General features: G+C 43.5%; 1 protein-coding gene across 3 annotated transcripts; it reads right to left on the bottom strand.

The window, feature by feature from the left end:
- Positions 1-433: 433 nt before the first annotated feature.
- Positions 434-27,699, bottom strand: PDPR (pyruvate dehydrogenase phosphatase regulatory subunit). Of its 3 annotated transcripts, XM_058845581.1 has the most exons (19): positions 27,615-27,696; positions 27,241-27,410; positions 26,553-26,852; positions 24,133-24,266; positions 23,048-23,129; positions 22,794-22,957; positions 21,709-21,830; positions 20,768-20,885; positions 19,264-19,413; positions 16,094-16,286; positions 14,219-14,343; positions 12,416-12,571; positions 12,180-12,313; positions 11,647-11,795; positions 10,244-10,356; positions 9,798-9,892; positions 9,097-9,186; positions 8,643-8,825; positions 434-7,776 (listed from the first exon to the last, which is right to left on the bottom strand). In XM_058845581.1, the coding sequence occupies exons 3-19, from the start codon at positions 26,777-26,779 to the stop codon at positions 7,372-7,374; spliced, it is 2,640 nt and encodes an 879-aa protein (XP_058701564.1). In that variant the 5' UTR covers positions 26,780-26,852; positions 27,241-27,410; positions 27,615-27,696; the 3' UTR covers positions 434-7,371. The 3 variants fall into 3 exon arrangements, with proteins under 3 accessions (XP_058701564.1, XP_058701562.1, XP_058701563.1); XM_058845579.1 differs by having other exon boundaries at positions 27,241-27,699; XM_058845580.1 differs by having other exon boundaries at positions 26,553-26,849; positions 27,241-27,699.

Here is a 27,699-nt window from a genome sequence, read left to right as displayed (position 1 = left end):
CAGCCTCCAGCTGTGGTTAATATCCCCTCACTGGGGCAGGAGCAGAGGCTGACCCCATGGCAGCCTGGGTGCCCAGCAGCAGAGTCCCAGCACAGCCCCTCCAGCTTGAGCCCATCAGTTGGTGACCCCACATCCATCTCCCACCCACCCTGGACCCCAAAACAGGCTCTGGTCCCACGCAGCCTGTGTCCCTGAGCCCCACCACAGCACAGGGAATGACATGGATGAGCTGCTGAAGGACATAATTTTGAATGTGGATACAGGCAGGGAAGGGAATTCCCCAGGGTGATGCAGCATGTCCAGAACTCACTCCAACTCCCAGGGCTGGACTCTTCAACAAACCTAGTGTCCCTGCAGGATCCCACCCACACAACCAGGGGCATTTGGATTCTGACACACAAGGGTCCTGCATAACTAATGGCAGAATTCAGAAGTAGTTAAAATGCCTCTTTATTAATATACAAACCTAGCAACATTTAAGCCAACCAAAATATGAAATGAAATCAAGCATGATATAAATACAGCATCCATGACAACATGGCCTCAGCGGAGAGCAGCAAACTCACCCTGACTTGTGCGCTTGGGAACCACCATCCTCTGCCATGGGGTCTGGCTATCAGAGCAGCTTTGTCTCTTGTAAACTGCTCCAAATCCAAACTCAGCAGAGGTGAGACCACTGTTCCCCTCAATGGAAGAGTACCTGGCACAGGCTTTCTCTGACCCCACATGGCAAAGGGATTGAAGAAGCTGTGCTGCTGGAGACAGCCTGCTGGCACCTGCTTGCCAGGGCCCTGCAAGGGCAGAGGGAAATGGCCATAGTGGATGGGGAGCCATGTTGCTGACATTGCTCCTTGTTCTGTCCCACCTCAGCTACATCCACTGTACAACATTCACAAGCATAAGGCACTAGAAAAGTGTTTTCACAGGTTCAAACTTCTGTTGTTCTTAAAATTCCGGCAGCAGCACGCATCAGAAATCTTCCCAGCCCTTTTAAAATCTGGTCTCAGGAGACAAAAGCATGAAGGGAGGTTTGGATGAGTGTCCTGCTGCAAGCCTGACCAGGAGATGCAGGAGAACCTGTCAAGGACTTCAGAGATATTAATCTGCCTGTGGTTATACTGTCCCACTACGGGAAAAGGAGGGAATTTTAGCATGCAAAAAATCTCAGCAGTGCCATGGTGAAAGGCAACAGCACAGATTCTTCGTGCACACAAAATGGATCAGGTCCTACCTAGGATAGCTAACAACTCCCAAGTACGTGCTCTGCTTGTAGCAGGTGTCAAGGATCTGTGTGGGAAGATCAACTGTTACCAGTATTAAATCAGTAAATATTAATGTGAACACTTTCCTCATTATAACGTACTCATTATAACTTCTTCTTTTATAACGTAATACTCTCTGTTGGGATTCCTTATTCCAAGCAGGTAAAATCTCTAACAGAACATCAGCCCAGCATGCCACACTTGCAAAGCAGCTCTGGTTTGTGCTGTAATCCAGAAGCCAGCTTGACATCAGTAACCCAGTCCAGCTTTGAGACAAATGGGAGATGAGAAATCTCAGAGCCATCGCAGCAAACATGCCAGGCAGTAGCAGATCCCCTCCCCTCCCGCTTCTCATGACTCCTGCCTGCAAATGTCAGCTGGTACAGCAGGGAAGTGCTGAGAATTCTGTTTCCTTTAATGCAATGGGACACCCACAGAGTAACCTACACCAGCCCAGGCTTCTTTAGAGAAAGAAGAAAACCACTACACCACAAGGAGGAAGTGAACAAATCCATTTTGGGAGGGGGAAACAAACAGGAAAGTGTCAGCCCAGCAGCTGGACAGGCACAAGGGCTCCCAGCTCCATACAAATTCCAGGCTCATACTGCAACAGCAGCTTCCACCATCCCCCAGTGCTTGCTCAAAATTACCATCTCTGGGTGCACAGCACTGAGCTTTCCAGGAAGGAAATCAAATGGCAGGCACAGCCAGTGCCCAAACACCTCACCTAAAGCTTTAAGGCATTTATAAATACTCAGTCTTTTTTTCCTCTCTCAAATGCAAGGACTACTCATGCCAAGGGCTATAAGCACACTGCTACAACCATAATACTTAAGGAAAGTTTAAAGTGCAAAGAAAATTTTCAAATGCTTTTTAGTGACAGCTTGAAGTCACAAACTGACATCAACCTCTGCCTTTCCCAAGTTTTGTTCCATGACTGAATGCCTTTTTTTTTTTTTAATATTAATCCAAACAATCAATTAAGGAAGAGTTAGTTTAAAACAGGAAAACATCCTAAAATAGGCAGAAATTATTTTGACACAGTATTATAATAAACTCATTTGGGAAGACAAATATGAAGATTGTGAACATTTTGCTCACCATTATCAGCAGCCAAGAGTTATGTTTCAAATAAAAATTACTTCTGCCCTTGCAAGCAACTCCCTCACTCCCCTGACATGGGAACTACCTCATTTTTACAGATCTCTTCCCAAAATGTCACCATTCTGGTTCAAATGTGCTGGAAGGATGAGGGTGGTGATGTCAGTGCTGTACCTTTACAGCTACAAGACAGTGCCAGGGAGACAAAAGTGTTCCAGGCAATCAAGTGCACACAGTCCCCACTTCCTCCGTGTGGAACCATTTCCTTCATCCCAATGAGAAGAGCAAATGTGTGCTGGAAAAGAAGTGCTAATGCTGTCCCAACTCTGCCTAGAGCCATGGCTCTCACCTATCCAACATCAAGGCTTCAGAGGAAGATGCTCCCTGAGCTGGGAATAGAAGTTGATCATTTTTCCAAAAGGCTGGGCTTAAAGAGTTGAGTAATGAGCAAAGGATCAAACCTTCACTGCACCTCTCCTTCCACCTAAGCTCAGCCACTCACATCCCTTCACCAGTTTTTATTTTGCCATGCCTCACTCTCTGATGGCAAAAGGAGCTAATGCACTCAGACATCTGAGGAAGGAGACTAAGAAAGTGTTAAGGACAATGGGAAAATCCTGGCGCAAGGAAAGGGAGGATTAAATGATGGGACTTACAGCAGCCACAAACCTGCCTGGAGTTCTGATGTTGGTATCAGCACCATCTAAAAGATGAATAACTTAAGTTGATGCAGAGACAACAGAGATCTAGAGCAAACCTGGCTCTGATGACAAAGCATCAGGTAGAAGGAAGAGAAGAACCTTGTGCATGAGAAATTCTACAGCAGCAGAATTTGGAGGTGTTACAATAAGAGCAACATGATCAATGGCAACTCAAATACAACAGCAGAAAAGAGGAATCCAAGCTTACATCAAGATGTGGAGATGCAGCAGAAGTGTCACACAACCTCCCTTCCTTGCCACAAAATAAGAAACTGTCCAACAAGGCCTGTCAAATCTAGATACTGGAAAATACAAACAGAAACTTAAGTCTGGCAAAAATGGATGTGAAAATGACTGTAACACATCCTCCTGAAACAGAAAACATAATTCTAGAAATAGACTGTTAATTTTATCCTTATATCACTAAATATGAACAATATACTCCTGCTTTTCTAGCACCAGTTTTACTCAAGCCTTGCAGTACTCACTCAAGGACTAACACGAGAACTTAGGAAAGGACACAGCAAGGTTTAAGACAACATAATATCTCTGTAAAAATAATTTAATGGAAGGAAGTGCTATGTCTTCCATAAGTTCCCCTGACTCCAGATGACACTTGGGCAAGCCAGCCCTTCCCATGGATGCACATTTAGATGGATTCATTTGCTACCTTCCCTCCAAAGATGCCTGTATGAACAGAATCTACAGTGCTGTTCCCATTCTGGATAGCAAGACTCACAGAACTGGTAGCAACCCTGTGACTGATACACACAAGGTGCAAAGAGCAGACCTGCAGCTGCTGCTTCAGCACAGAATGAGGCCATCTCCCCTTCTACTGCCACAGAGAGGGATGCTATTTTTGTGTTGCCCAATCCAAGGTTCATAGCCTTACTGTGCAGAATGAGAACAAACCACCTTTTTTAGCAAAAAGCATTTTAAGGCAGTTTTAATGATGATAATCAGGATGTAGAATTCTACAGCCCCTGTTATTTACCATCTTAGATGTTAAGACTATGCTACAGCAGCTTCTGAGATCTGATTTTTAATTTTCTAATTTGAAGGTGTACTAAAGGTAGTAACTCTTCAACAGATTTAGTTGTTCTGTTTTAGGCACTCTACTTTAATCATCAGATAAAGGGATTAGAGTCTTACATCACTCTTTAATACCTTGAGATGAGAACACTACGCTAGAAGGATCTTCCTCCAACTCAGTATCACTATTTTAAAATGTGATCCAATTGTCTTCTTGATGGGTGTTCAAGTCGGTAAAGGCAAACTACTCTTTACATTGTAAGTTTCAAAATAGCTACACCAGAAATTATATTGACTAAGCCTGAACTGCAGTTAAAGACCTCTCAGGTTCTGATATAAAACAAGAACAGAATTCATAGCAGGGAAGGTTGGAGTAGGCGTTAATGAGCTGCAAGACTGACAATTACCAAACCACCCAAGTCTCAAACAGCAAACACAGCATTACAGAAGTGTTGCTATATCTACCATCATGGTGGAAAACTATTTCCACTCTCTATTTTTGGTATGGAAAAGTCAATAGATCTAGACATAAAATAAACCTTTCAGACATAAAATAAACCTTAGCAGACATAATGACAAAAGTAGCTCATAAAACACAATTTACTGTCAGAACTGTTGGGCAAGAGACACCCGTGTATGAAAAGTTGCCTGAGGAACTAGCAGGCACCTATAAATTAGGCAAAAGGAAAAATAATCACATGGAGGAACATAATGCAGTGGGAACAAGTGGTTGGTAAAGGACAGCATGCTGCTAGCTTTCCAGTTTGGTCTTAATTAGTTCTAACTCCACAGAGAACTGAACAGCTTGAGCTAAAATCTCTCTTCAGCAGTTTCAATACAAACTTCAGCACACCTTGGCCCTATAGTTTGCCTTCTCCTGAAGGAGTATCATGTTGTACTCAGCCACAACAAATGATCAATAAACCCTAAGCAGAAGGGCTACTCCACATCCTAAATATCACATACAACACTCGTTCTTTGGTTGAATGCCTGTTTCCATGGGTAAGGAAGGCAAAGCAGTGTCCCATAAAACCAACGGAGAAGGACCAAGGTCCTCCCTGGTACACACATTCAGCATGGGAACAATGGGATCGTGGTAGCTCTCTAAGCAGAAAAGATATGCAAGAAGTAATTATAGAGTTTAAACTGCTATTAGATGCTTTATGAACCTTTCATTTAAGCAATTAATTCTAACACACCAGGCAAAATTTCAGTCCAGAGAGCAATAATAGGGAAATTTGGAAGAAATGACAAGCAGGCGGAATCTCGCCTACAGCAGCTGCAGAGAGTACTCTGGGCTGTGAGATCTCAAAAAGCTGCCCCAGTGTGGTCACTCCTTCTGAGAAACTGGAAAATTTTGCATGTCAATTTAGAACTAGGTTTGAAATCCTGGAAGAAGCCACACACTTCAGTGGAACTTGCCACAGACAAAGGAACGCATGCTCAGAGAAGTGACATCTACATTCAACCTACTATACCATATGCTCAAATCCTTAATTCCCTTACAGTTTCCTGAACTGGCAGACACAGACCCAACTGAAGGCACAGCTTAAAACAACTTAAAACAAGCAGCAGAAGCAAACTTAAAACAAGAACCAGGGAAGGTTTTGAGCTCATATTTACGTTACTGATGCTCACCATTTAACTGGAAAATAAAGTGCCTAAAATTAGTTCTAGACCATAGAGAAAGTGTTCACCACAGCTAACGGGGCAGACATCAGTGCAAGGTTGTGTTTGAAGTCCAAAACAGATGCTGAAGCAGAAAGACCATGAGAAATACGTGGTATCAGAGGCAGGGAAAACATTTAACTGATCTTTTTCAAGTAAATTAAAAGAGTCTTGATTTTTGATTGTGCTCAAAACATGAAGAAAAAGATGATGCAAATGTGTACAAGGCAATTCAGCATTCCCCATTTCTTTACCATTTACCATCACTGATTGAACTGGCACATTTTGACACCTGAAGAAGGGGCAAATTTCCAGCTGCACCATCTGGAGCATCTGTATGAGAAGCCAGATGCAAAGAGCAGTGCTGAAGAAAAGCAATTTATAATCCCACTACCATGCTCCCTTCACTCCCTTATTCAACCCCTTCAGCTGAGGTATTAATGACAGTCAAAGAAGTGCAACAGATTTGAGGAAGAAAACAGAAGACAAATTCTTCCGAGTCCAGCAGGAGCTGCTGAGACATCTTCTCACCACCAGTAGAAAACCCAGTGTTTTCTTGCACTACGGGTGAGGTAAATGCTCTGTCTTTTCCTATAATTTCAAAAGAACCAGCTAAGATAATATCCCTTCCTGCTGCTCAAGTTCCCCAAACCAACACAAGTTCTCTATGAACCTTGCCAGATGAGTTTGACCAAGTAACATAAACAAAGTGAAAGACAATCCCCAAAGAGACTGTATATTGTGCAGCTTAAACAGAAGCAGCATGTCAACACTGCTATTTAACATTAAACACTAACAACTATCCTTGTTAGAAATCAGTACTCTTGCTAATAAAAGAGAAAAAACAACATTCCTTTACAGAAGTGAAATGCGTATGTTGATCTTTGACTATATTTATAGAAGGCCATTTAGTTTCAGTGACCCACACAAAAAATCCAATCCCACCAACAACGCACATAGCAATGCTACTTTCATCTCAGTACTCTGATGTTAAATCTACTCCCTGCTAGGGAAAAAACCAAAATGGTGGACAAAGGAGGGCAGTGACAGGCTGGACAACACCAAAACCTGTCTCTAGGCTGTGCTCACACAATGCTTTGTCTCATGCCAGTGAGGTAGCTGATCATTCTATTGCTGTGTGCATCAACACACCAACCCCTCTACAACATGGTATGTGGAGAGCAGGGTGAGGACAGCCATCATCTGAACCACAGGCCGCAAAGACCTGCTGTCCCATGCCTGGTGCTGGAGAGAAGAGAGGAAGGGTGCCGTTTTCAGGGGTTCACCCCGACCCTTCCCATCGCTAGAAGGCCAAGGCCTTTGGTGGGGTTCACTCCTACACAGGCATCCCTGCATGTTCAGCACTGTGCTTCATCCACTGGGGCACAGGGAAGCCTGGCAAAGGTTGAAGGAGGGAGACAGACAGGGTTGGGAAGGCTTGAAAATTAAAGTTTTAAAATATACAAAATGTAACACACTGGAAAAAGTTTAAAAGTTGCAAGACAAGAAAGGAAAAGAAAAAATATATGAGGTGAGGAGAAAGGGCTGGAAGATGGTGGGAGAAGACTCCAGCTTGGGACAAGGGGCGGGTCTAGTCTACTCAGCCACTACTCCCTCTGGTAGCCACTCAGTTCCACCTCATCCTTGCGGCGCCGTTGTGTGAAGAGGGAGCTGAAGGGATAGAGCTTGGCTTTGGCCTGGAAGCGCTGCCCGGCAATGTCGATCTCATACTCTCCCTGGTTGATGAAGTCAGTTGTCACCACCAGCTCTTCTCCTGTCTTCTCATCAAAGTGGTGCACGAAGCCGAGGCAGACGTGGCGCTCCAGGGTGTAGCTGTAGGCACTGCTGGTGGTCTTGCCCACGTAGCGACCGTTGCGGAAAATGGGCTCCCCCCACCAGGGCCAGAGGTCCATATCTGTGTCATGGTCCTCAAGAATGAACATGGTAAAGCGCTTGTACACCCCGTTCTGCTTCTGTTCCCACAGCGCTTCCTGGCCAAGAAACTGTATTCCCTGTGGGGAAAAGGGAGCATCAGCTGATGTGAGGGACATGAACTGTGGCAGCTGCTGAGCTGCAGCAGACCAGGTTGCCAACAAGGGCACTTTACACTTGGAACTTGTGCCCTATCAAAATGGGCTGCCTCCATACATAAGAAACCCAGCTCAGACAGCTTTTCTGTCATGTTTGCTGCTCCAGATGTTAAAAGACACAGAAATGTTTGTGAAGCTGGTCTTTAAAAATATCACGTCTCAATTCCAGTTCTTTCCATTTTTCTTGTTCCAGAAGTCTACCCTTCTTTACAAACCAGAGGGAAACTGAAACTAATATGAAATTTGTATCCTTAGCCACTACATTATTTTCTTGAATTGATACAAACATTTGTTTTGGCTCACACAAAGATGGAAGAAAGAAAACATGACAGCAATAGCAACAGCACCTGCTACCAAAAAACCATGCTATAACTCTACACTGTTCTACAAACTCTTCTGTTTTATTAAAAATAGAGAACACCTGTTATTGGTACCTAGCCTCACATTTAACATCATTAAAACATCACTTGTTTCACAGGACGACTTTTGTTCATCAGACTGGGAAAACTGCTTGGAGAAGCAAGAATTCTGATCATCTGTAAGGTACAGAGCACGTCTGCCACATTGGGCACTGCACACATAAGCAGCATCAGGCACAGGTCACTGGGAATGCTGCCCAGGAAGGAGGAAGACAGAGCATTTTTGTATTTCTAGCAGCCTTCTGAAGTACAAGAACGTATGTTACAGCTACTGCTCACAGCTCCAAAAATACACATGCATCTGCTTGGCTGGCAGCCTTTCAGTCTGGTTTTGCTCTCCCACCAACCCCAGTGCAGAAGGTGGTGTACCTTATCCAGCTTGACCTGGAACTCGCGTCCACACTCCATAGGAGTAGTAAAAGCATCCAGATCCTGGCCCCAGAATGCAAAGAACTTCTCAATGCGCAGGCTGCGGAGCGCGTAATAACCGGCATTCCGAATTCCATACTTCTGTCCCATGTTCATCACCTCGTTGTACACGTGAAGGGCATACTGCAGTGGAAGGGCGAAACACAAAATGGTACCAGGAGAGTGCAGCAGCATCTGACACCACCAGGAATGTCACTGTCCCCTGCCACTGAAGCAGAAGAGTTCTGCCCCACTGGAATGCAATATTAAGCAGGAAAACTCCCCCGGTGCCTGTAGGAAGCTTTCCCGTGGTGCAAATCAGACATCTCATCACCTGGAGTCAACTTGGAAAATGTTTCCGATTTATGCATGCAAGCAACTGCTTTAATTAGCTCAGGCTACAGTGCATTCTTACCTCTATGGGGATATAAAGCACGAAGCCAGGTTCTCCTGTGTGAGTGATACTCATCACACGGATGCCATTAGCATAGCCCACGCTCATCTCCTGCAGAATCAGAGGGGGTGAAATCATCCCAAATGGAACACAGCACAGAGATCCAGAAGAAGCACAACACATCCGCACTGCCCAGCCCTCTCCCCTTTGCCACCTGCACATACTTGCAACCAATTTAAATTTCCAAATTCAAATAGTGATGTCACGTTATCCAAACTTGTTAATCATTTCTTGACACTTGGCAGTAAGCCCTGGAACTAGGTCAGGACACAGGTTGTATTCTAGATACAAGACAGAAGTTGAATAGCAACTATCTGCTCAGCCTTTCAACAGGCTGACAGGAGACAATGATGTCAGAGTCCCCGATCCCAGCTGCCCTTCTGACAGCTTCATAATTGATTATATGAAACATGTCAAGATAACAAATGCTGACAAGTCTACAAGTGAGAGGAATACTGAAAACAAATGCATGTTCACCTATATATTTAGCAAACACAACCCAAAGACAAGTGAGCCGAGTGAGTTCTTTACCAGCCTAGCTCAGTAACTGCAGCAAACCTTCCTGTAAATCTTAATTCTTCTCTCAGTTATGCAAAACATTTTTCTTCTCCTTTCATACATGCTTTGAAAAACCTAGCAGAGTGAGGACAGAAGTCACTCACCTTGCAAAAGAGAGAGGGGAAGTGTTCTGCAGTCATTGGGGCATAGGACAACTCTGACAAGACATCCACAGCACGGGGGCCAATCAGATTAAGAGCTAAAGAGGGGAACAAAACAGCATTAGGATGAGACTGTAGAAGTCTTGCCTGGAGTCTAATGTGCTGCTCCAATTTCTGAAATCTTATTGAACTAATAGCTGTGTTTACATTTAAGGACAGGGGAGACAAGTCATTAAACTCTCCTGGCCATCCACAGTAAAAGAATGGTATCTTCTAGCTCATGGCTTGACAGAAAAAAAAAGTCTCTGAACTGCTGTTTTCATCCAAATGTTTGGAAAGGAGACTAAATCATAACTCCAGGCACTTTAAACAATTAACTGGCACGCAGCACGAGACATCATTTGTGATTTTGAGCTATCTGAGAAGGTTTGCTTTCAGTGATTTCTTACCTGTGTACTTCCAGGTCACATCCTCCATCGTCAGGTTGCTGTCATCGGGCAGGTGGTTCTTCAGCCAGGCCCAGCAATGAACTTGCTGGTCAGTGGGGGAAATCATGAAGAAGCTGGAGCAGACAAATCAAACCAAAGAAACAATGAAAGAACAACCACAAAGTGAATCAGTTCATTCTTCATTCATCAACTACTTGAGTCATTCAGCAGTTTCCAAGCTAACAGGAGACCAAAACAATCTGGTTTGTGAAAACCACAGCTAAAGTCTTTGGATCAATGCCATCACATCTGTCATGAAGATAAATCCCTCACTTCAAGCACTATCAGTGGTCTGGCAACAAGAAGTGACTAGATGTGGAACACAGGCAGTTCTGCAGAAACTTGACAGAATATCTCAAAGGTCACAACCAGTCTGCAGAAGGGACTTGCAGCTCTTCACCATCAGTGATTCTCTCTACTCTGACAGTCAGAGTAGAGATGGTTCACACAGCAATTTCTTGTTTTAACAGAAGTCTTTTCACACACAATGGTGGTTATTATCAACAGTTTCCAAAAACAGAAACCACTTCATATGGGAAAATGAGCTGCTTGTGTGTGTGTCTGATACAAACTGTGAGTTAAAGTACATAAACATCTGTAGAAATCACTAGGCAAGGAGGGAAGCTACTGGTTTCACACAGAGAAGAACAATACTTTCAAGCAACACATGAATGCAGATGGAAGTGGAAGAGAAAGAAAAGCTGTTTCTAATTGAAAGAGAAGCAACAAAATGCTTTCACACCAATACAATGAAAACACACATAGAAAACCATCCAGAAAAATAAATCCAACGTGCAGCTGGGACATGGCCATGAAGTTCTTAAAAACGAGAAAGTTTTTTATCAGATGCCAAAGAGAGCCCAAACTGGTGAGTCTAAGGGAAAAATCCTGTGATTGTGTCCGTTTGCATGAGGAGTACAAAGAGAATGATAAAAGACTGCAGAATAGAGAATTAGAGAATTGTACTGCAATGAAAATTGAAATAATCAGAAAGTATTTTCAATGTGGAATTCCAGTAAGGACATTGGTCAGGAGTTAGTTTGCACTTTAAATGGTTACCTAAATTAACAAATCCAGTGACCGCTAAAACCAGTTTGTATCTCAATTAAGAAATTAAACATCTGAAGGTCTAGCATTCTGAGGAAATCTATGTTCATCTGTAATCCCAGAAAAAGGCTTATTTTCCCCAATGTTTGTAAGTTCAGAAGCTCCCTTTCACCTGAGTTACTGAATTTGGAATACTAGTGGAGAACTGAGACTTTTTAGTTCAGGGTGGTGATGAAAGTTTATGATCTTCATGAAGAAGTCCTTAAAGGCTCAAACACCCAAAGGGTGATGGCTAAAGATGCTGTGTGCACACCCACCTGCGCTTGCTGAGCCGGGCTATGCTGCAGTCGTTCTCATACCCTCCTTTCTCATTAAGCATTCCTGTATGCACGACATGCCCAACTGGCACATCCAGGTCATTTGAGAAGAGATACTGCAGACTCTCCAGGGCCTGGTCTCCGGTGGACTACATGAATCAAAAGGAAGAGAAAGTCAGACAAGCTGCCTGAGCAAAACAAATCCACTGGGACAGCTTAAGATCGCATCAACATCCTGGCCTAAATTATTTCAATTTGTGACAATTGTGACACTGACGTCTCGAGCATAACAGGGTACAACAGTGGCACAGTGCTGGAGGTCAAATTCTATGTATAGACTAAGCTGATATTTCTATAAACTGGGCCCTTGCCAGACAAAACCCAATCTGTGCTAAATACTGTCGTACAACCTGAATTTAGCCATACAGTGTGACTTCCTCTATCTATCCTCAACAGGACACATCTTTTTGCAAAGGCAGGCAATAATAAACTAAAGGTCACCTTTACCAGGTGGTCCCTTCCTAGGTACTTACACTTATTTCAAACTTGGTAAAAGATGACATGTCAATAACACAAACTGCTTCCTTACAGCACTTGACTTCGGAACCCACAATGTCAAACCAGTCTGGTTTGTAAAAGGTTTTGCTGTGGTCCAAATCCAGCAGATCTAATACAAAGAAAAATTGAAGGAAAAATTCATAAACTGGATGAGTTAAGACCTTACATAGACCAATGGGGAAGCACTAGGCAGAGGAAAATATGATCATACCATTCCCAGGTGGGACAAAATACTTGACTCTCTCAAATCCATGCTTCTCCATCCACCTGGCTCCCTGTGCATCCAGGCGGTCGTACAGTGGTGAAGTGCGCAGCTGCCTGCCAGTCTGGAAGTCCCAGCGGGGAACTTTCAGATCACACATGAGGGCTGCAACAGTCATAAACATCCTTTATTAGGCAAAGTGATTATCTTTATCTAAACTTTTCTTCCAGCTTATCAATACTAACTAATATCTGAACCATTAATAAAACTCCCTCGAAACAGCTTCAACCTTCCTTTTCCTGTTTTTGAAAATCCACAAATCTGCTTTGAGCCATTTATAGCTCTTCAAATCAGAGTAACAATATTTGCACAGAACACTTATATTTATAGATATTTATGGTCTCATGACAATTCTGCAAGATAACAAAACCTCTATTTTTCATGATGTCATGCTGGCTAGCATTAATTATGCAGGATTCTTCCCTAGCAGTGCACTATATCAGATATTTTGACAACACTAATGCTGGGGTAGTCAGCCCATAGCTACAGGGACCATCTAATTTGCCTTCTTAAATACTGGCAATTCAGCCTTTTGTAATCATTGAAGCTTTTCCAAATGGCTTCTGTATCTGTTCAGCTAGTATAGAATATTTTTATTTAGAAAACAAGTTACCCTAATAAACATTGAGCATCTTCCTTAGTTGTCAGTGGAGAGTAATAACTTAAGGAAGCTTGAGTACTATATAAATGTTAAGATTATACCTAGGTCAGAAACTGCTTAAAATTGAAGATAAGCCAAATATTTCTTATTGAACCCTTTCATCATTTCTGCCTCATAGATAATAATTTAATGAATTTATTAGCAATATCTCAAATTGGTACTCCTGAAAGAGAGGGTATAGGGAAGACTAGATTAGAATGGGAACATAACTTCAAAAATGGGATACATTGTTCACTCTGTAAAATCTAGAGGGACTCTGTAGCTATCAGAACTGAGTTTTGTATTGGAAAGCAACTGCAGAATAATGCCCAGAGTATAAAGTGATTTTTTCTGGGAAGAAGGTCAGAGCAGCATAAGGTTTTTATTCCCCAGATACAGCAGGGCTAAGAGGTTTACCCAGCTCCTCTGCTTTCACCCAAACATATGTTTTTAGTTTAGACTTGGTATTCAAGTAATTGTTCCTGTTATGCAACTTGTGGAGCACTTCCTACTTCTATTTCAAACCTGAAAAGAAGTCATCCACAATATTCAGACAATGTGACAGATATTCAAACAACAGGAGGAAACAAAGCATGGCTTTAGACAAGAAAAATGGCACCTCTAATCTATTCTGCAAGGTATTTATCGCAAACTCTGACAGGAGAAAGCAGTATGTCTACAAAGACTTCCCGAATTATGCAAGATAACTGGGTCATCCAGCTGTAAGTTGGAAGTGAAGGTATTTCCACACTGTAATGATGTGCAAAGAATAACAATCTTTGAGACAGTGTAGCATTCCCAGTTAAGACCTCGGCATTGCGTTTTCAGGCTGGAGTCCTACAGAGATACATACAAATTCCCCTATTAACAGGCAAAGCACAGAAATAGCAGAGAGCAAGGTACCAACAGCATTTTTTAAGAAAAGTTAAGAAGAATGCTGGCATACAAAAAAACCCTCATCCTCTCCATTCTCCTGGGAAGGGGCTGTATTGCCATGAAGGAGGTCAGGAAGAAGGAAATGTTTCTCAGAGAGATGGCAGAGGAGAGACAGTGTAGCAAAGGGGAAAATCTTCAACAGCCTGACCAGAGCTGAACGCAGAGACCTCACTTACGCATGACTTCCATCACACGGTGACGGAGGAAAGTGCGGCTGCTCTGAAGGGTTCCAAAACGTTTCAGATCCAAGGGCCAGACATTTTCCGATGGATACCCATTTACTATCCACTCTGCCAGGTACCTGATGGAAGAAATAAAGACAGACTGAGATATCGGCCAACATCTTAAGGGATAGAGTGTAGCTTTGAAGTCAGAAGGAAAGCAGTTTGGACATGAGAGTTTCTTACAACAGGGAGAGAGAAGACATGTAACATGGTATTCTAAACACTAGCAGAATCTGTAAAAGTCTCCCTTTATAAAATGCATCCACCAGATTTCCAGATTACTAACTGCCCATTAGGATGAAGCATACAGGGCAGCAGGAAGTTCAGGACATGTGCTAAATGAAGCCAGAGCCTGGACAGGTAACCTGGTTGACACTGTGTCAAATCCTTGGGTTGCGATACAAAAGGAGGTGTAAATAGATTTCAGTTGGAGTTTGATGCTTCTGCTTTCTCATTTCTCATTGCCTGGTGTAGGCTCTGTCACAAATCACCAGTGACAGCATTCATTTAGCACAAGGTGCCAGCCAAGCTATGTTTAGCTACGCTTCCAGCAGTGAAGGAGGAAGGCATTCTCCAGAGCTAATGGACACAGGCAACTCAGAATTTAGCACAGCAGAAGGTTCTGTTCACAGCCAGTAGACAACAAAACAAAGGGGGTTGGAACTGATAATGAAAACTTACATTAGCAAGCAAAGCTGTTTATTTTGGGGCTGTAGCAACAAATGGACAAATAGTGCTTTTACCTTCAGAAATTATTTTGATTCTTAAGAGAACCTCACTGCAAAGATTCTCTGTATTTCATGTGACAACAAAAAAATAATCATGAGTTGTTTCTCTTGTGAGTTAAATTATTAGACAATGGACATAAGCTAGTGAAGACAAATGCAGATACTAACACCAGCATGAAAATGAGCAGTTTAAGAAGGCTGTGCGGCAGAAGGAACGCTCAGTCACTGAAACTAAATGGCAATAGGAGGGAAAAATGATCATTCAGCAACTGTGCTGCTGAGATCACACTTAAATGCCTTAAATTATTACACCCCTATCTTACTGTAGGGGACAGTCTTAAACTACTGTCAGCAGTGGCACTACATACATGGTGTTTCATCAGCAACAGATTCACGCTACTTTCAGAGGAATTAACTGCTGTGTCAACCTGAATGATCTAAAGACTTCAATCAAATGATAAATTAAAGGGGATCATGAAGCACAGGAGATAAGGGAATATACGCTTTGCTAAGCTTTTATCTCTTCATGGTAGTTTAAAAAAACACGTATCAGTTATAGAAACATAGAATCACAAAATATCCTGAATTGGAATGGACGTAAAAGGATCACTGAGTCCAGGCCCTGGACAGGACAACCCCAAGAATCACACCAGGTGCCTGAGAGCACTGTCCAAACGCTTCTTTAACTCTGGCTGGCTTGATGCTGTGATCACTTTCCTGGGGAGCCTGTTCCAGTATCCAACCACTCTCTGGGTGAAGAACCCTTTCCTAACGCCCCACCTAAACCTCCTCTGACATAGCTTTAACAAAGCTTACTTGGTCTCCAGCTGCTCACTGAGATGTGATGCCAGAGGAGAGGTGTGCAGTACAGGAGGAGAATCCAACATAGTTTTGAAACACACACTGAAGAACATAATCAGAAAACAGCAACTGGTCCTCTCCTTCCTCAAGTCAGAAATGAAAGAGGACTTCAGGAGTTGTCAGAGGAGGTGACAAGAGGAGGTGACAAATACCAACCAGAACATTCTACACAGAAGGAACATCTGAGCGATCTCTTGGCTAAAGCCTTACTTACACACAACAGTGATAGACCACTTACTTGCCTGCTCCCCCACCATACGAGACACCAGCTGAGTTCATGCCAGCCAGAACGAAGTAGCCCCGCGCGGTGGGCGACTCTCCCATGATGCATCGCATGTCTGGGGTGAAGGACTCTGGGCAATTCACCAACTGCATGATCTGCAGAGCCTCCAAACCTGGCATCCTGCGCAGGAGGGCACTCAGAAGTGGCCCTAGGACCCAAGACAATAAAGAGACAAAAAGTTATAGCCTTCAGCCTCAACACATTTCAGCTGCCTCAGGTGGAAACTGCTTCCATGTTTTGATACAGTCACAGCAGAAATGGTTTACTTGCTGGAATCACACTACTCAAAATGGATCACACAGCATAAAAACACCCATATTGATCCAGACCAAGAGCCCAGTATTGCTTTCAACAGTGCAAGAGCACTGTTCAGTTTTGTTAGGGAAAACAACAGGAACAGACATCAAATAGATACACACTGAGAAATACAAACAGGCAAATGTATATGACTCTTGTCCCATGCACTCTGCAAGCCTCCACCTACTACCAGGTCAGAGGATTTCATAAAAATTTGGTATATTTTTCTCTATTTAGAAACCCCTAAATTGGTCTCTCTTTTAAGTACTAGACCAGTCTTTCCCAGTCTCATGAAAATATCCAATAGACACAGACAAAGAGTCCCATATGTTAAAATTTGTTGTATGAGGAATCACTGCCTTCTGTTTTAAAGCTCACACTCAATTTCTTTTTATGTCTCCCAGCATTAGAAGAGAAAGTGGTCAGGAGTTCCCCCTTCTAGCCTATCTCATTCCAGATTCTATAGACCTCTATGTCCCTTCTGTCATCTCCTTTCCCCAAGCCTACTGAGTCACTCCATTCTTAGAAACTATTCCAAGCTTTGATCAGTCTCTTGCTGCTCTTCCACCAGGCCTTCTCCAGTCTTATGATACCTTCTGGAAACATGGAGCCTAGAACAAGAACTAGCATCTGGCAAACCAAGGATTTAGTGTTGCATCATGAACTGTGTTTTCTGCTCCTTTCCCAGTAATTGCTAACTTGTCTTTTGCTTTGACTGCTGCTGTGCTGATGTCTTCACAGAACTAACAGAACTAATTCAACCCCAAGGTCTGCTCAAAGCCCATCACGTCACATCGTGAAAACAAGCCCATCCCCACACACCCCCATGCATTTGTGTCACTTCACATTCATCCTCACTGAATTTTCTCACTGCTTCATTACCCAGTCATGCTGGAAAAGTCCTTCAGCAACTCTTCACAGTTTGACATTTGAGAGCATTAATAAATGGGTAAGATATCTACTTGGCTTTTCTTGCCCAAGCCACCTCTGCTTAGTACTCCAGATAAAAGCCCTCAAGATTCAGCCCTAAGAACACTCCTGAGCTTTATGCACAAGAAGTAAAATAATCAGATTTCACATTACCTAAGAAGTTACAAACAGAAAGAGTCTTTCTGACCTGTTCTTTCTCTTCCCTCTCTCAAGCACTAGAATTCCAGAGTGAGAGCCTGGTGTTATAGGCTATTTTTTTATTGATAAAAAGAGATCAGTGCTAGATTTGTTCTCATACCCAGACCAATTTAAGCAACTCCACAGACTATTTTAAAATCAAAAGGTGTTCCAACGACAAAGATCAAAGCAGTAATACAAGAGCTCAAACCCCAGGAACTGTAGTCCTAGAAAAGGATCAAATACTGCCTGAGTAAGCTCTGACTCTGCTCAACTGTTCAGCGCATTTGAACGGATAAAAGGGCAATGCTGGAACATAGCATGCAGCTGCTTCAGAAGCTTAAGCAATTTGGGGGTGCCAGCAAGCAGTGCCTTTTCATTTTATCCAAATGAAAACCAAAAATGAAGTGGGTGCAGAGCTTGAGCAACTCATTACTGAAGCCACTATCTTAAAGCAAGTCTGTAGGCATATAGGGATCTAAAAACCTTTAGGATATGCCAGCACAAAACAGTACCCCATCCTGGCTCCATTCCCTGGAGTTTAAACTTTTACAGTATCAGTATGGTGTCTCTCAGAAATCAAAGTAAAATTATTCAATTTAACCTGAAGCACAGCTGGAAAAACATACTATGACTGCAGAAAGAAATCAGTGAAATTCCATACTTGCCTAGAGTCACAGAGGCACGTGCATTTACAAGGGATGCAGAGAGCTCTGACACAAGGAAAAGCTGGATTCCTGAATACATGGCAAATTGGAAGATAAGAGGGCACACACCAAATCACCAGGTATCAAAGAGGCAGGAGTGGTTGGGGAAGAAAGGTATTTCACAGACCATGCTATGCTCTTTTCTACAGAGCCTCCATGTAAAAAACACAAGTGGAATATAAAAACAGAATCAAATAAAATGGGAAGAGAAAGATAGAACAGTTGGAATATAATGAACCACCACGGCCAATGGTGGGACAAAGTCTGGGAAGCCACAATATCAATTTCTGTCCACAAAGCAACTGTCACTGAGAGAAATGCACTTGTCAGTCCCTGCTGAAGAGAGCTGCAGAAACAAAATACCACAGCTATGTGGCAGGTCAACAGTGTTGATCTACAGCATCACAAGAGGAGCAGCATGTGGCACTGACAGTCAAAAACCAACTAAAATGGAAGAGCAGTGCTGGGAAGCTCATGTAGCACCTTACTGCTCTAGAGGAAGTTAATACATGCTGAAGCTTAGTGGGTGTTTTTAAACATTACATGGGCATCACAGAATTCTGGAATGGTTTAGGTTGGAAGGGACTTTAAAGCTCATTTCATTCCAAACCCCCCCTGCCATGGGCAGGGACATCTTCCACTAGACCAGGTTGCTCCAAGTCCCATCCAACCTGACCTTGAACACTGAGCAACTTGTACCAGTGCCTCATCACTTTCACAGGAAAGAACTCCTTCCCAATATCTTATCTAATTCTGTCCTCTGTCATTTGAAGCCATTCTCCCTTGTTCTGGCACTCCTTGTCAAAAGTCCCTCACGAGCTCTCCTATAGGCTCCCTTCAAGTGCTGCAGCCTTGATAAAGGGTTTTTCAGCAAATTACTGACAAATTAAGAGATCAGTGAATTTGAGAGAATGTTCTTCTTTTCCATAGACCAATGACAGCTGTCTCTGCTGCGAACTCTACCTTCTGCTGAAGCCACGTGTTTCACTGTGGGAACCTTCTTCCCCAACATACCAAAATGATCCCAATCTTCTTGAAGGTTCTGGATCTCCAGCTGGTTCCGTCCCTCTGTGAAGAGTGGTTTGGGGTTTTTCTCAAAGCCTCCTGAGAGGATGCCACCCTGCCAGTTGCGTATGTAGATCCTGCCATCGGGGTCAACAACAGCTGCAGAGAGAAGAAAAGAGGTAGGAAGGGAATTGAGAGAAGGGATATCTGTCTCAGGCTGTTGTCCCACAAACACTAACGATGTGGGGCTAGTGACATGCCAGCCCAAGCCAGCAGTCTCCCAACATGAGAAGGGACAGTCTCAGGTCCCCCACCCCATTCTGGTTCTCATGTGACACCCTGGTGAGCCAGTTTAGATTAAACCATTACCTCCCACCACAGCCACACTTGTTAACTTTTAGACAGTCCAGTAAACTGAACTAAACCTGAAGAGCCCCAAGCCAGCAGGACAGCGTTCCCAGGAGCAAGAGGACACAAGAGGGATTCAGAATCCTTGTGGCACTTATAAGCTCTTATGCTGGCTTAGTTCCACTGAAACTGCACCCAAGACCAGACCTTCCACCAAGACAGGTCCTACCCTGCCCCTCTTTCTCTTCCTATTCTAAGAACAGTTAATTTGTAACAGATCCAGCTTACTGCAGGCCACCAGCACAAGGAAGGTGGACAACACTGGGGTGAGGACAAGCAGTCAGGACTGGATTGCTCCTTCCACTGGTAGTGCGTCAACTTGAAGTATTTATGTTACTCCACCTGACATGTTCCATAGCAATTTTTGCCATGTACAGAAAAGCTGAGAATACATATATGTGAATATATAAATATATATATACACACACACAGGGGTTCTAATTAGTCAACTGAAAGTTCAGCACTTGGACTCCGTCCGGAGATCTCAATTCCCTGGACAGTGTATACATTACTTACTAGAAACAGAAAATCTTGCTAACAACTGAGAGTAATTAAGTAAAGCTTTCTACTTCTCAACCACGGTTTTCAAACTCAAAGGCTTTTTTTTTTACAGAGATCCAGAAGCCAGAATATGGGGGAGGAGCAATTACCTCAAGTGTTTGGTTGCCCCTACAGCTCATAGACATGTAAATGCCATTGTAAAGCCTTAGCTTCAGTTGGAAGAAAGGAATAGATGGGCCATTTGGGGCCAGCAGCCTGCAAGGAAAACATAGTGCCAAGGCTAGCACACTCCAGCCCAGAAATGCAACAATCCAAGACTCAGACACAACTACTACTCAAGCTAGAGTCAAGGTCAGTCTCCTGCTAAGCTGATGAACCCTCAAAATAATTTTCTGCATAAAAGGCTTTCCCAAGAGTAAAGAAAGATATTCTTTCTACCACTGAAAAAGGATATTCAAAGCAAATCAGAGAGAAGGACTTCACAATCCCAAATGAGCTGAGAACCGATAACCTGAGGTTGGCCTTTTTGTCACAAAATACAGGTCACCTTGGAAAGGCAGGTATAATTCACCAAGAAAAGTGAGAAGAGCTGAAGAATCCTTACTTGGTAAGCTGCTTGACAGAGGCTCCTTAAAAGGATGTGTCAGGAGGTAGAAGTGTTCACAGGCATGGAGTGGGATATGGACTGGTTCCTCCCCAGAGTGGCCCAACTCATAGGCCCACTGAAATCAAAAAAAGTGCAGGTCAGAATGGAAAAGAAAAAAAACAGCTCCAGGAAAAGAGCAGAACATAAGCACAGATCACCTCTCTGATTCTGCTTTCATAAAACACCAAGATTTGGTTCAGACCCCTGGACATTAAATAGACGTGATTTTTTTCTCTTTTCTTAGAATTTGAATTGTTTTGGATAATGACTGTTTTTCTGTTCCCTAATACAAGAACTAGGAAAGTGGGGCACCAATTCAAAACTAAGAAGTACCAGTTTACAAAACAAAAGCAAAATAAGATCTGTAGACCAAAATCAGTACTAGGTTCAGCATCTAGAAGCAGAATAGTCAGCATTTAGGTGCCTGTACTAAGACCCTTTACTAACAAGGAGGACAGCTGCTAGCTGAGAAACTGCAATTGTCAGGTGTATTTTCTAGCAGAGAAGACATGGCACTAAGGAGTAAAAGCAAACAAATTTCTGGGGAGGGAAGTGAGAGAGAAGGGGCTGTCTCCCTAACAGCCAGCGCAAAGTTCTTCCTGTCAGAAGGGTGAGCCTCCCAACAGAGACACCATGGACAGAGCTGTACCAACAAGCTGCAGGTACTGCTCAGCAGGTGAACAGCCAGCCTTTGGTGCACAGCAAATGGCAAGCACTGCTTTTCCTCCTTCACACTCCCACTGTGATAAGCTGACGAACAACATGACTTGATCTACTGCAGTAAGCAAGCCAAAGCACAAACCATTAAAAAACCCAAAAGGAAAACAAAAAATGAACCAGAGGGAAGTGTACATATTCTTAAGCAACCAACAAGAAAGAAAAAATTCAAATAATTCAACCTGGCCAGCACAGTTGACAAAGTACTCGCATTGAATCCTCCCTCTGTCAGTCTCGACCCCAGTCACTTGACCCTTCTGGATTGTGATATGACTGACACATGTCCGCTCGTGGATCTGGACACCTGGAGAGGACATCAGAAATTCAATATGCCATGAGCCTTCTTTCTAATGTGTCAGACTGTTAGCTTTAAACCCTTATACTCAGCCAAAATGCTTATTTTCTCTTGGAGACAAAATTTCTATACTTGACCCAGGAATTCTTAAGCAAAACCCTATTATTTGTAAAACATCACATGTGCAATTTGTACAGGCTGAGACTGTGAAGAGATACAGGTTTTTTTCCTATGTGACAATCTGGGTGATAAACAGACCCCCAGTATCAACAACATGAAAAAAAAGAATCTCAGCTATGGACTTCTTCCCATTACCATTTCTTTATGCAACAAATCTGTAGTTTCAGATGGCATAACTGGTTCTCTTATGGGAAATAAGTAATTTTGTAGAAAAAAAATCAGTAAGCAGTACGCAAAACCAAGCTGGGCTGAAATAAACTAGGAGAGGTATCTTCCTAAGCAGCTTCTTTCAATCTGATGGACTTTCATCTTTAATGACCTTTATTTTCTCTTATCATATTTAACCTTTCCCCCTGCTTTTAAACCACTCCAAATTTGCCAAAGTGCTGGGCAAACAGCATTTATTAGTACACTTCCAAACCCATTTCCAAAGCATATACGCTCAATTAAATATTCCACAAGATTCAGACATTCCTTTTCATTTGTAGGTAATTAACTATTTTGATGTGTAATTATGAGTCAATTCTAGGAAGGAAGGAGTGTATGCTTTTTCAGAGAAATAAGTAACCACTAAGGAGAACAAACAGGTTCTTGAACTATCCCAGGAAACCTGTAAAGATTCAGCATGTAAAAAATTCAGCCTGTTTTTTTCAGAAATAAACAGGTTTAAAGAATCTAAACTTCACAGAAATAACAGAATTTCGGTCTTCAGTGCTCAGTTAGAATATCAAAAGAGATGCAGAACATAGCTATCATGCAGGAGAGCACTCTATAGATAAAAAAAGCTCCTACCATTCCGTGAGGCAGCGGTTGCCAGAGCCAGACTCACATTGGCAGATGACACAAGTGCATCTTCTGGCACATACATGGCTCCCACAAGGTCATGGATGTTGATCAGTGGGTGGAGCTGTAAGACTTTCTTTGGACTGATAATTTCACATGGTATTCCCATTACACTGCCACAGAACAAAGAAACACCATGTCATTTGTCTTGCAGGAGAGCTGGTGCACACTGAAGCCCAGTTGTATTTCCTGCTCATACGTACTTCAGCGATGAAGCAATGCGCTTCAGAGAGATCAGTCGGTCCTGAGTCTGAGCCAGTGAAATAGAGCCTGTCTTCATGTACCCTATGACAATGACCAAAGTCAAGTCAGATTTGGACAGGATCTTGAATTCCTTTCCATCTCAGACTCACTGCTTTAATATAATTGCAGACTTGTTGTTTCCACTACTCAGGAGCCTGTAAATCCCACATCCTCAAACAACTTTAAACACTTTTGAGCTAGTAACTAAAATGCGCATGAGAGAACTTCTCAAAAAAGCAATTTAATTTTTAATTGTGTTCTCTTTCTAATTCATATGCTCCTGTTTATAAAAAAGAAACCCCTGAATTTCATACAGGGTAGCTATCAAAAGAGAAGGAAGTTACTGGCCAAAAAAGTGATCTAATGACTACTCAGAAGAATAAAACTTCAACAACTAAAAGCATATATTATGTCACTCCAACAACTAAAAGCATATATTATGCCACTCCAACACTTGCATTAAATTAGTATTCATCTTAATTGCAGGCATAGTTATTAACCTCTACTGAGTCTGACATACATCACAAGCTCTTGTCAGAAGAAAACTTTCAGTGACCAAGTTCTTCCTACCAGGTACATGCCCAAACATTTTGGAAGGAGAGGGAGAACTTCAACATAAACTTTTTTTGTTATTTCCAGGGCTAGACTGCAGTAAGACACAGTCTGACACAGCTTTGTCTATGCTTCAATGCTTCTGTTAACCACCTACTCTTTTTGAGATGTGATTCAGTGCACAGAACAGGCAAACTTGCTCCAGTCACTGCAACGTATTTTCCATGTTCTTGTGACAATTCCTGTGTCTGCCCAAGTTACAGACAACATGCAAACTGTCACAATTTGCAGGTAGTCTGCCTTCAGTTTGCCCATCCAATATTCTTCTCCCCCCTCTGATTACACTAGTCACATCCCTTTGCATCTGACTACGTCCATATGTATTGTTTTTGAACAGGACTTTCAAGCCTTAAGACACTGTTAAACCATAGTCACATTTCAGTGTCAGTACTTCAGTTTCCCAAAGATGACTCCATGATGACACTTTCAGTACCTGTTTGCACTCCTGTCTCCTGTTCCAGCTGCTCATAGAGCTTGTTTGAATAGTGTGCCATCTTCAGCTCTATGGACACGGGCCTGGCTGTGCTCACAATGCCAGCACAGAAGCGAGTGGTGCCAGCAGCCAACCTGCAGGAGAAGGTACAGTGAACGGCCTCATACAGCTGCCAGGTACACACTCCACACCAGGCTGCTCCAGCAGCTCCACTGTCAGCACAAACCACACAGCAACTTCTCCCCAAACACATCAGAGCAACACTTGAAGTTGGACAATGCAGGGATGACACAACCTCTAGAATAATTTTCCTTTTGCTCACTTTCAAAAAACATTGCATTCCAAGACAATTTCTCTTCAACAAGTCCTAAACACTGACATTTTTCAAATAAAACATTTTTTGTAAAAAAAAATAAAAATCTTACACTTAAGTTGAGCTGTCTGATTCTTTCCTTCTCCGAAGCAGATTTCCCCTCAAATCAAAATTATCCTGGTTTTGAGTCTTGCATCTTGGATGATTACAGTATGAGCAAGTCCCTCTCACTTGCCATAGATAGGCACATGTTTCTTGTCCCTTCTACCACTGAGCTATTTGGTGAAGGGTTGCTCTAGAGACAGAAACCTACACAATTCCATGCAGCATGGACAGGGGAAGACAAGGCAATTAGATGTAAGCATCTCCCTTGCAGCCTGCTTCCACAATAATTCCCTTCGCTGCTGCTAAAGCCATCCTGCATTTTTCCATTTGACACAACTGCTTTCAGCCTAGCATGTCTTTATTCTCTCAGTAATTCAACATAAGATTCAGTTGGGTAAGGAATATTTACTATTCCTACACCCCTACTCAATGACAACCAAAAGAGCCAAAGCAGTCTTGCCATGCTGTGCTCCTCATTAGACATTTCTGCTATTGCATGCATGATTCAGCCATTCATGCTTGAGCATGCACAGACTGCACAGTATCTTAATTCACTGCAGATCCTTAATGGGCTGTTTGTACCCTACTGCAAGCTAGCAAAATTGACATTCCCTTGCAAACACAGCCCAGCACCCCACTTTGCTCAGAAGGACCCCACTTGCAAGGTCTCAGATGAAAATACCCAATTTATTTTCTTTGCAGCTAGAAAGAACCTGCTGCTTCCCAGCCACACAAACTCCAGGAACCACAGCTTATTACTCCTGAAGGCAGTATCAGGTGGGAAGCTCTAAAGTAGATTATAAATATACAGTCCAGCACTTATTTAGGGCATTAGAAGCTGCTACAATAAATACGTTTTCAAACCCTAAAGTCTCAGTGGTCTTATGCCCAGGATCCCCAAACTGCTTAACAAAAGCATCACAAATGCCCCTCAGAAATGGATGTCTAAAAGAACAGGGGAAGTGCTGGGATGCACAGCTTTCAACAGGAACTGTGTGCTCTGTTCAAGAGAGCTGACCCAACTCACTGAGGGCACTTCTGCTCAGCAAAACTGTAACAGCCTTGGCTATTCCACAGAAACGCACTAAATCCTCCGACAAACTGGATAATCTGAGCATTTAACCAGCTTACAGGGTGATGTTTTAGTGATGCCTGCTTATAACCTCTTGCAATCTCTGAAGCTTTGCTGGCTGTGTAATGCTTTAGACTCACACGGCATCCTGCTCTGACAGGTCAACAGGGGCTGTAGGAGTAATATGGATTTTTAGTACTCTTAAAATGGTCCATCATCTTTGCTAGCTGCATTGTTTTACATGATCACCTGTGATTACAGCAGAGCAGCTAGGTATCTCCCAGAGGAACTTTGTGGTGCATGGAAAACCCACACCAAAGTAGAGTTCTCCTGATGGGAACTGCAGCACATGCAGGACACACACTGGAGCCCAGTACTAAACACACCCCACTGTGTCACCCCCATGTTTCTCAGGGCACTGTGGGGAGGTAGAAAACCCTGGAGTGCAGAAGTGAAGTTGAGGGGAAAAACCACGTTATTTTAATGTTTGTTTTTTGTTTCTCACTACCTGAATCTATTTCAACTGTCATGGAATAAAGTCATTATTTTAAATTAATTGTCCTTAGGATAAGTCAGTTTTGCCCATGGCAGTACAATCTCCAAATCTTTATCCTGATCCACAAGTTTCTTCAGCTTACCTTCTCTCTGTCTTGCAGAGGGAAATGGCACATCTGTGTGGGAGTCTGACCCTGAGCCATGGCTACCCCACCACAATCACACAAGGGATACTCTTCACCTTGCAGAGAAGCCCTGTGCTTGGGAAGGGGCTAAGTGTTATTAATGTTCAGTATAACCTTATTTCCCTCAGGGAAAAGATTATTTCCAGGTTTTCACTTTAGTTCAGGTAAAGAGACAGAAACAACACATTACCGCAGATATTGTTCTGCACAGAAGTCTTGTTTTGTTGGGTTTTTATCCAGAGATCCTTACCTGCCTTGCTCAAGTAAGACTATATCCTTCCAACCCATCTTGGAAAGGTGATAGGCCACAGAGGTGCCCACGATTCCACCACCACAGATGACAACCTGTGCCTGTGCTGGCAGGGAAAGGGGATGAGGTTCTGCTGTAGTTGAGGTACTTCGCTGGGAGCTGGTCATTCTCCTCCACTTCGGGTGAGCTGCCCGCCACTGGATATCAGACAGCAATCGGAGAAACATTCTGGCAGCTTTTTGTCACTTTTCCTAAAGCACCACCTAGATGTGTTCAGGCGTTACCTCAGTACCACTCCTTCTAGGAAGGAAAAGATGAGACTCACATTACCACTTATCTTATTACACATAAGGCTGGCAGCAAGAAACATCACGTGGTGTGTCCGGTCTAAGTGGACAGGAGAAAGCGCATGAGCAAACAAACAGGAGGGCAGTTACTCCTGAAACAACAACCTTGCCGTTAAGATTTAAATTCAGATCATGAAATAGGAACAGAGCATTATACATTTGGTGACACAGTGCAACTTGACAATGAGCAAAGAACCAGAGAGATGTGGAAAAGCTCTCACGCCAGTGACAAGGAGAGCTGAAGCAGCCATCAGGCAAGGATCATGCTCTGGAATGTTTTCTAAAGCCAGAAGTTAATAGGGCACAAATAAGCTTGATTATTAACGCTGTCAGGCCTTTACCTGAAGAAGGAAACGAAGTCTGTGGTCAGAGTAACTGGCACAGGGCTCTGGAGAGGTCCCTCCGGGAACAGCTTTACCATAAGCTTTAGCCCAGGGCCTGGCTGCGGCAGCTCCACCAGCAGCAGCACCGGAGGTTCCCTCACCCGCAGCCTCCGGTCCGTGGCGGGAGCCTGAGGGACGGGGGTGTCAGGGCGCGGGGTGTCAGGGAGCCCCGGTGCGAGGGGCCTCCGCCTTGGCCTGCTCGCCCCCGCCGGCGCCCCCGACCCCGCGCTGCGGGGCGGCCGGGAGGGGAATGAGGGCCCGGAGCGGTGCCGGCGGCGGGCACAGCGGGGTCGCGGAGCGAGGCCGGGGTCGGCGGGGCCGCGCCGGCTCACCTGGGGCAGGGGGAGGCCGGGCTGACCTTCCGCGCTTTACGGCCGCGGCCGCCGCGCGACAGCCGCCCCTGAGCGTGCGTCACCG

This window comes from Poecile atricapillus, chromosome 10 (genome assembly GCF_030490865.1).
Source record: "Poecile atricapillus isolate bPoeAtr1 chromosome 10, bPoeAtr1.hap1, whole genome shotgun sequence".
Lineage (NCBI taxonomy): Eukaryota > Metazoa > Chordata > Aves > Passeriformes > Paridae > Poecile > Poecile atricapillus.
This window is presented reverse-complemented; position numbering and strand designations above follow the sequence as displayed.

Bases quoted from the DNA above. Each gene is read 5' to 3' on its own strand.
- PDPR (XM_058845579.1), bottom strand. From the start codon at position 26,779: ATGTTTCTCCGATTGCTGTCTGATATCCAGTGGCGGGCAGCTCACCCG. The intron at 21,831-22,793 runs GTAGGAGCTTTT...TGTCCTCTCCAG, and splicing joins AACCGCTGCCTCACGGAATG to GTGTCCAGATCCACGAGCGG. The intron at 9,187-9,797 runs GTGAGTGACTTC...CTGATTCTGCAG, and splicing joins TCCCCTCTCTCTTTTGCAAG to GAGATGAGCGTGGGCTATGC.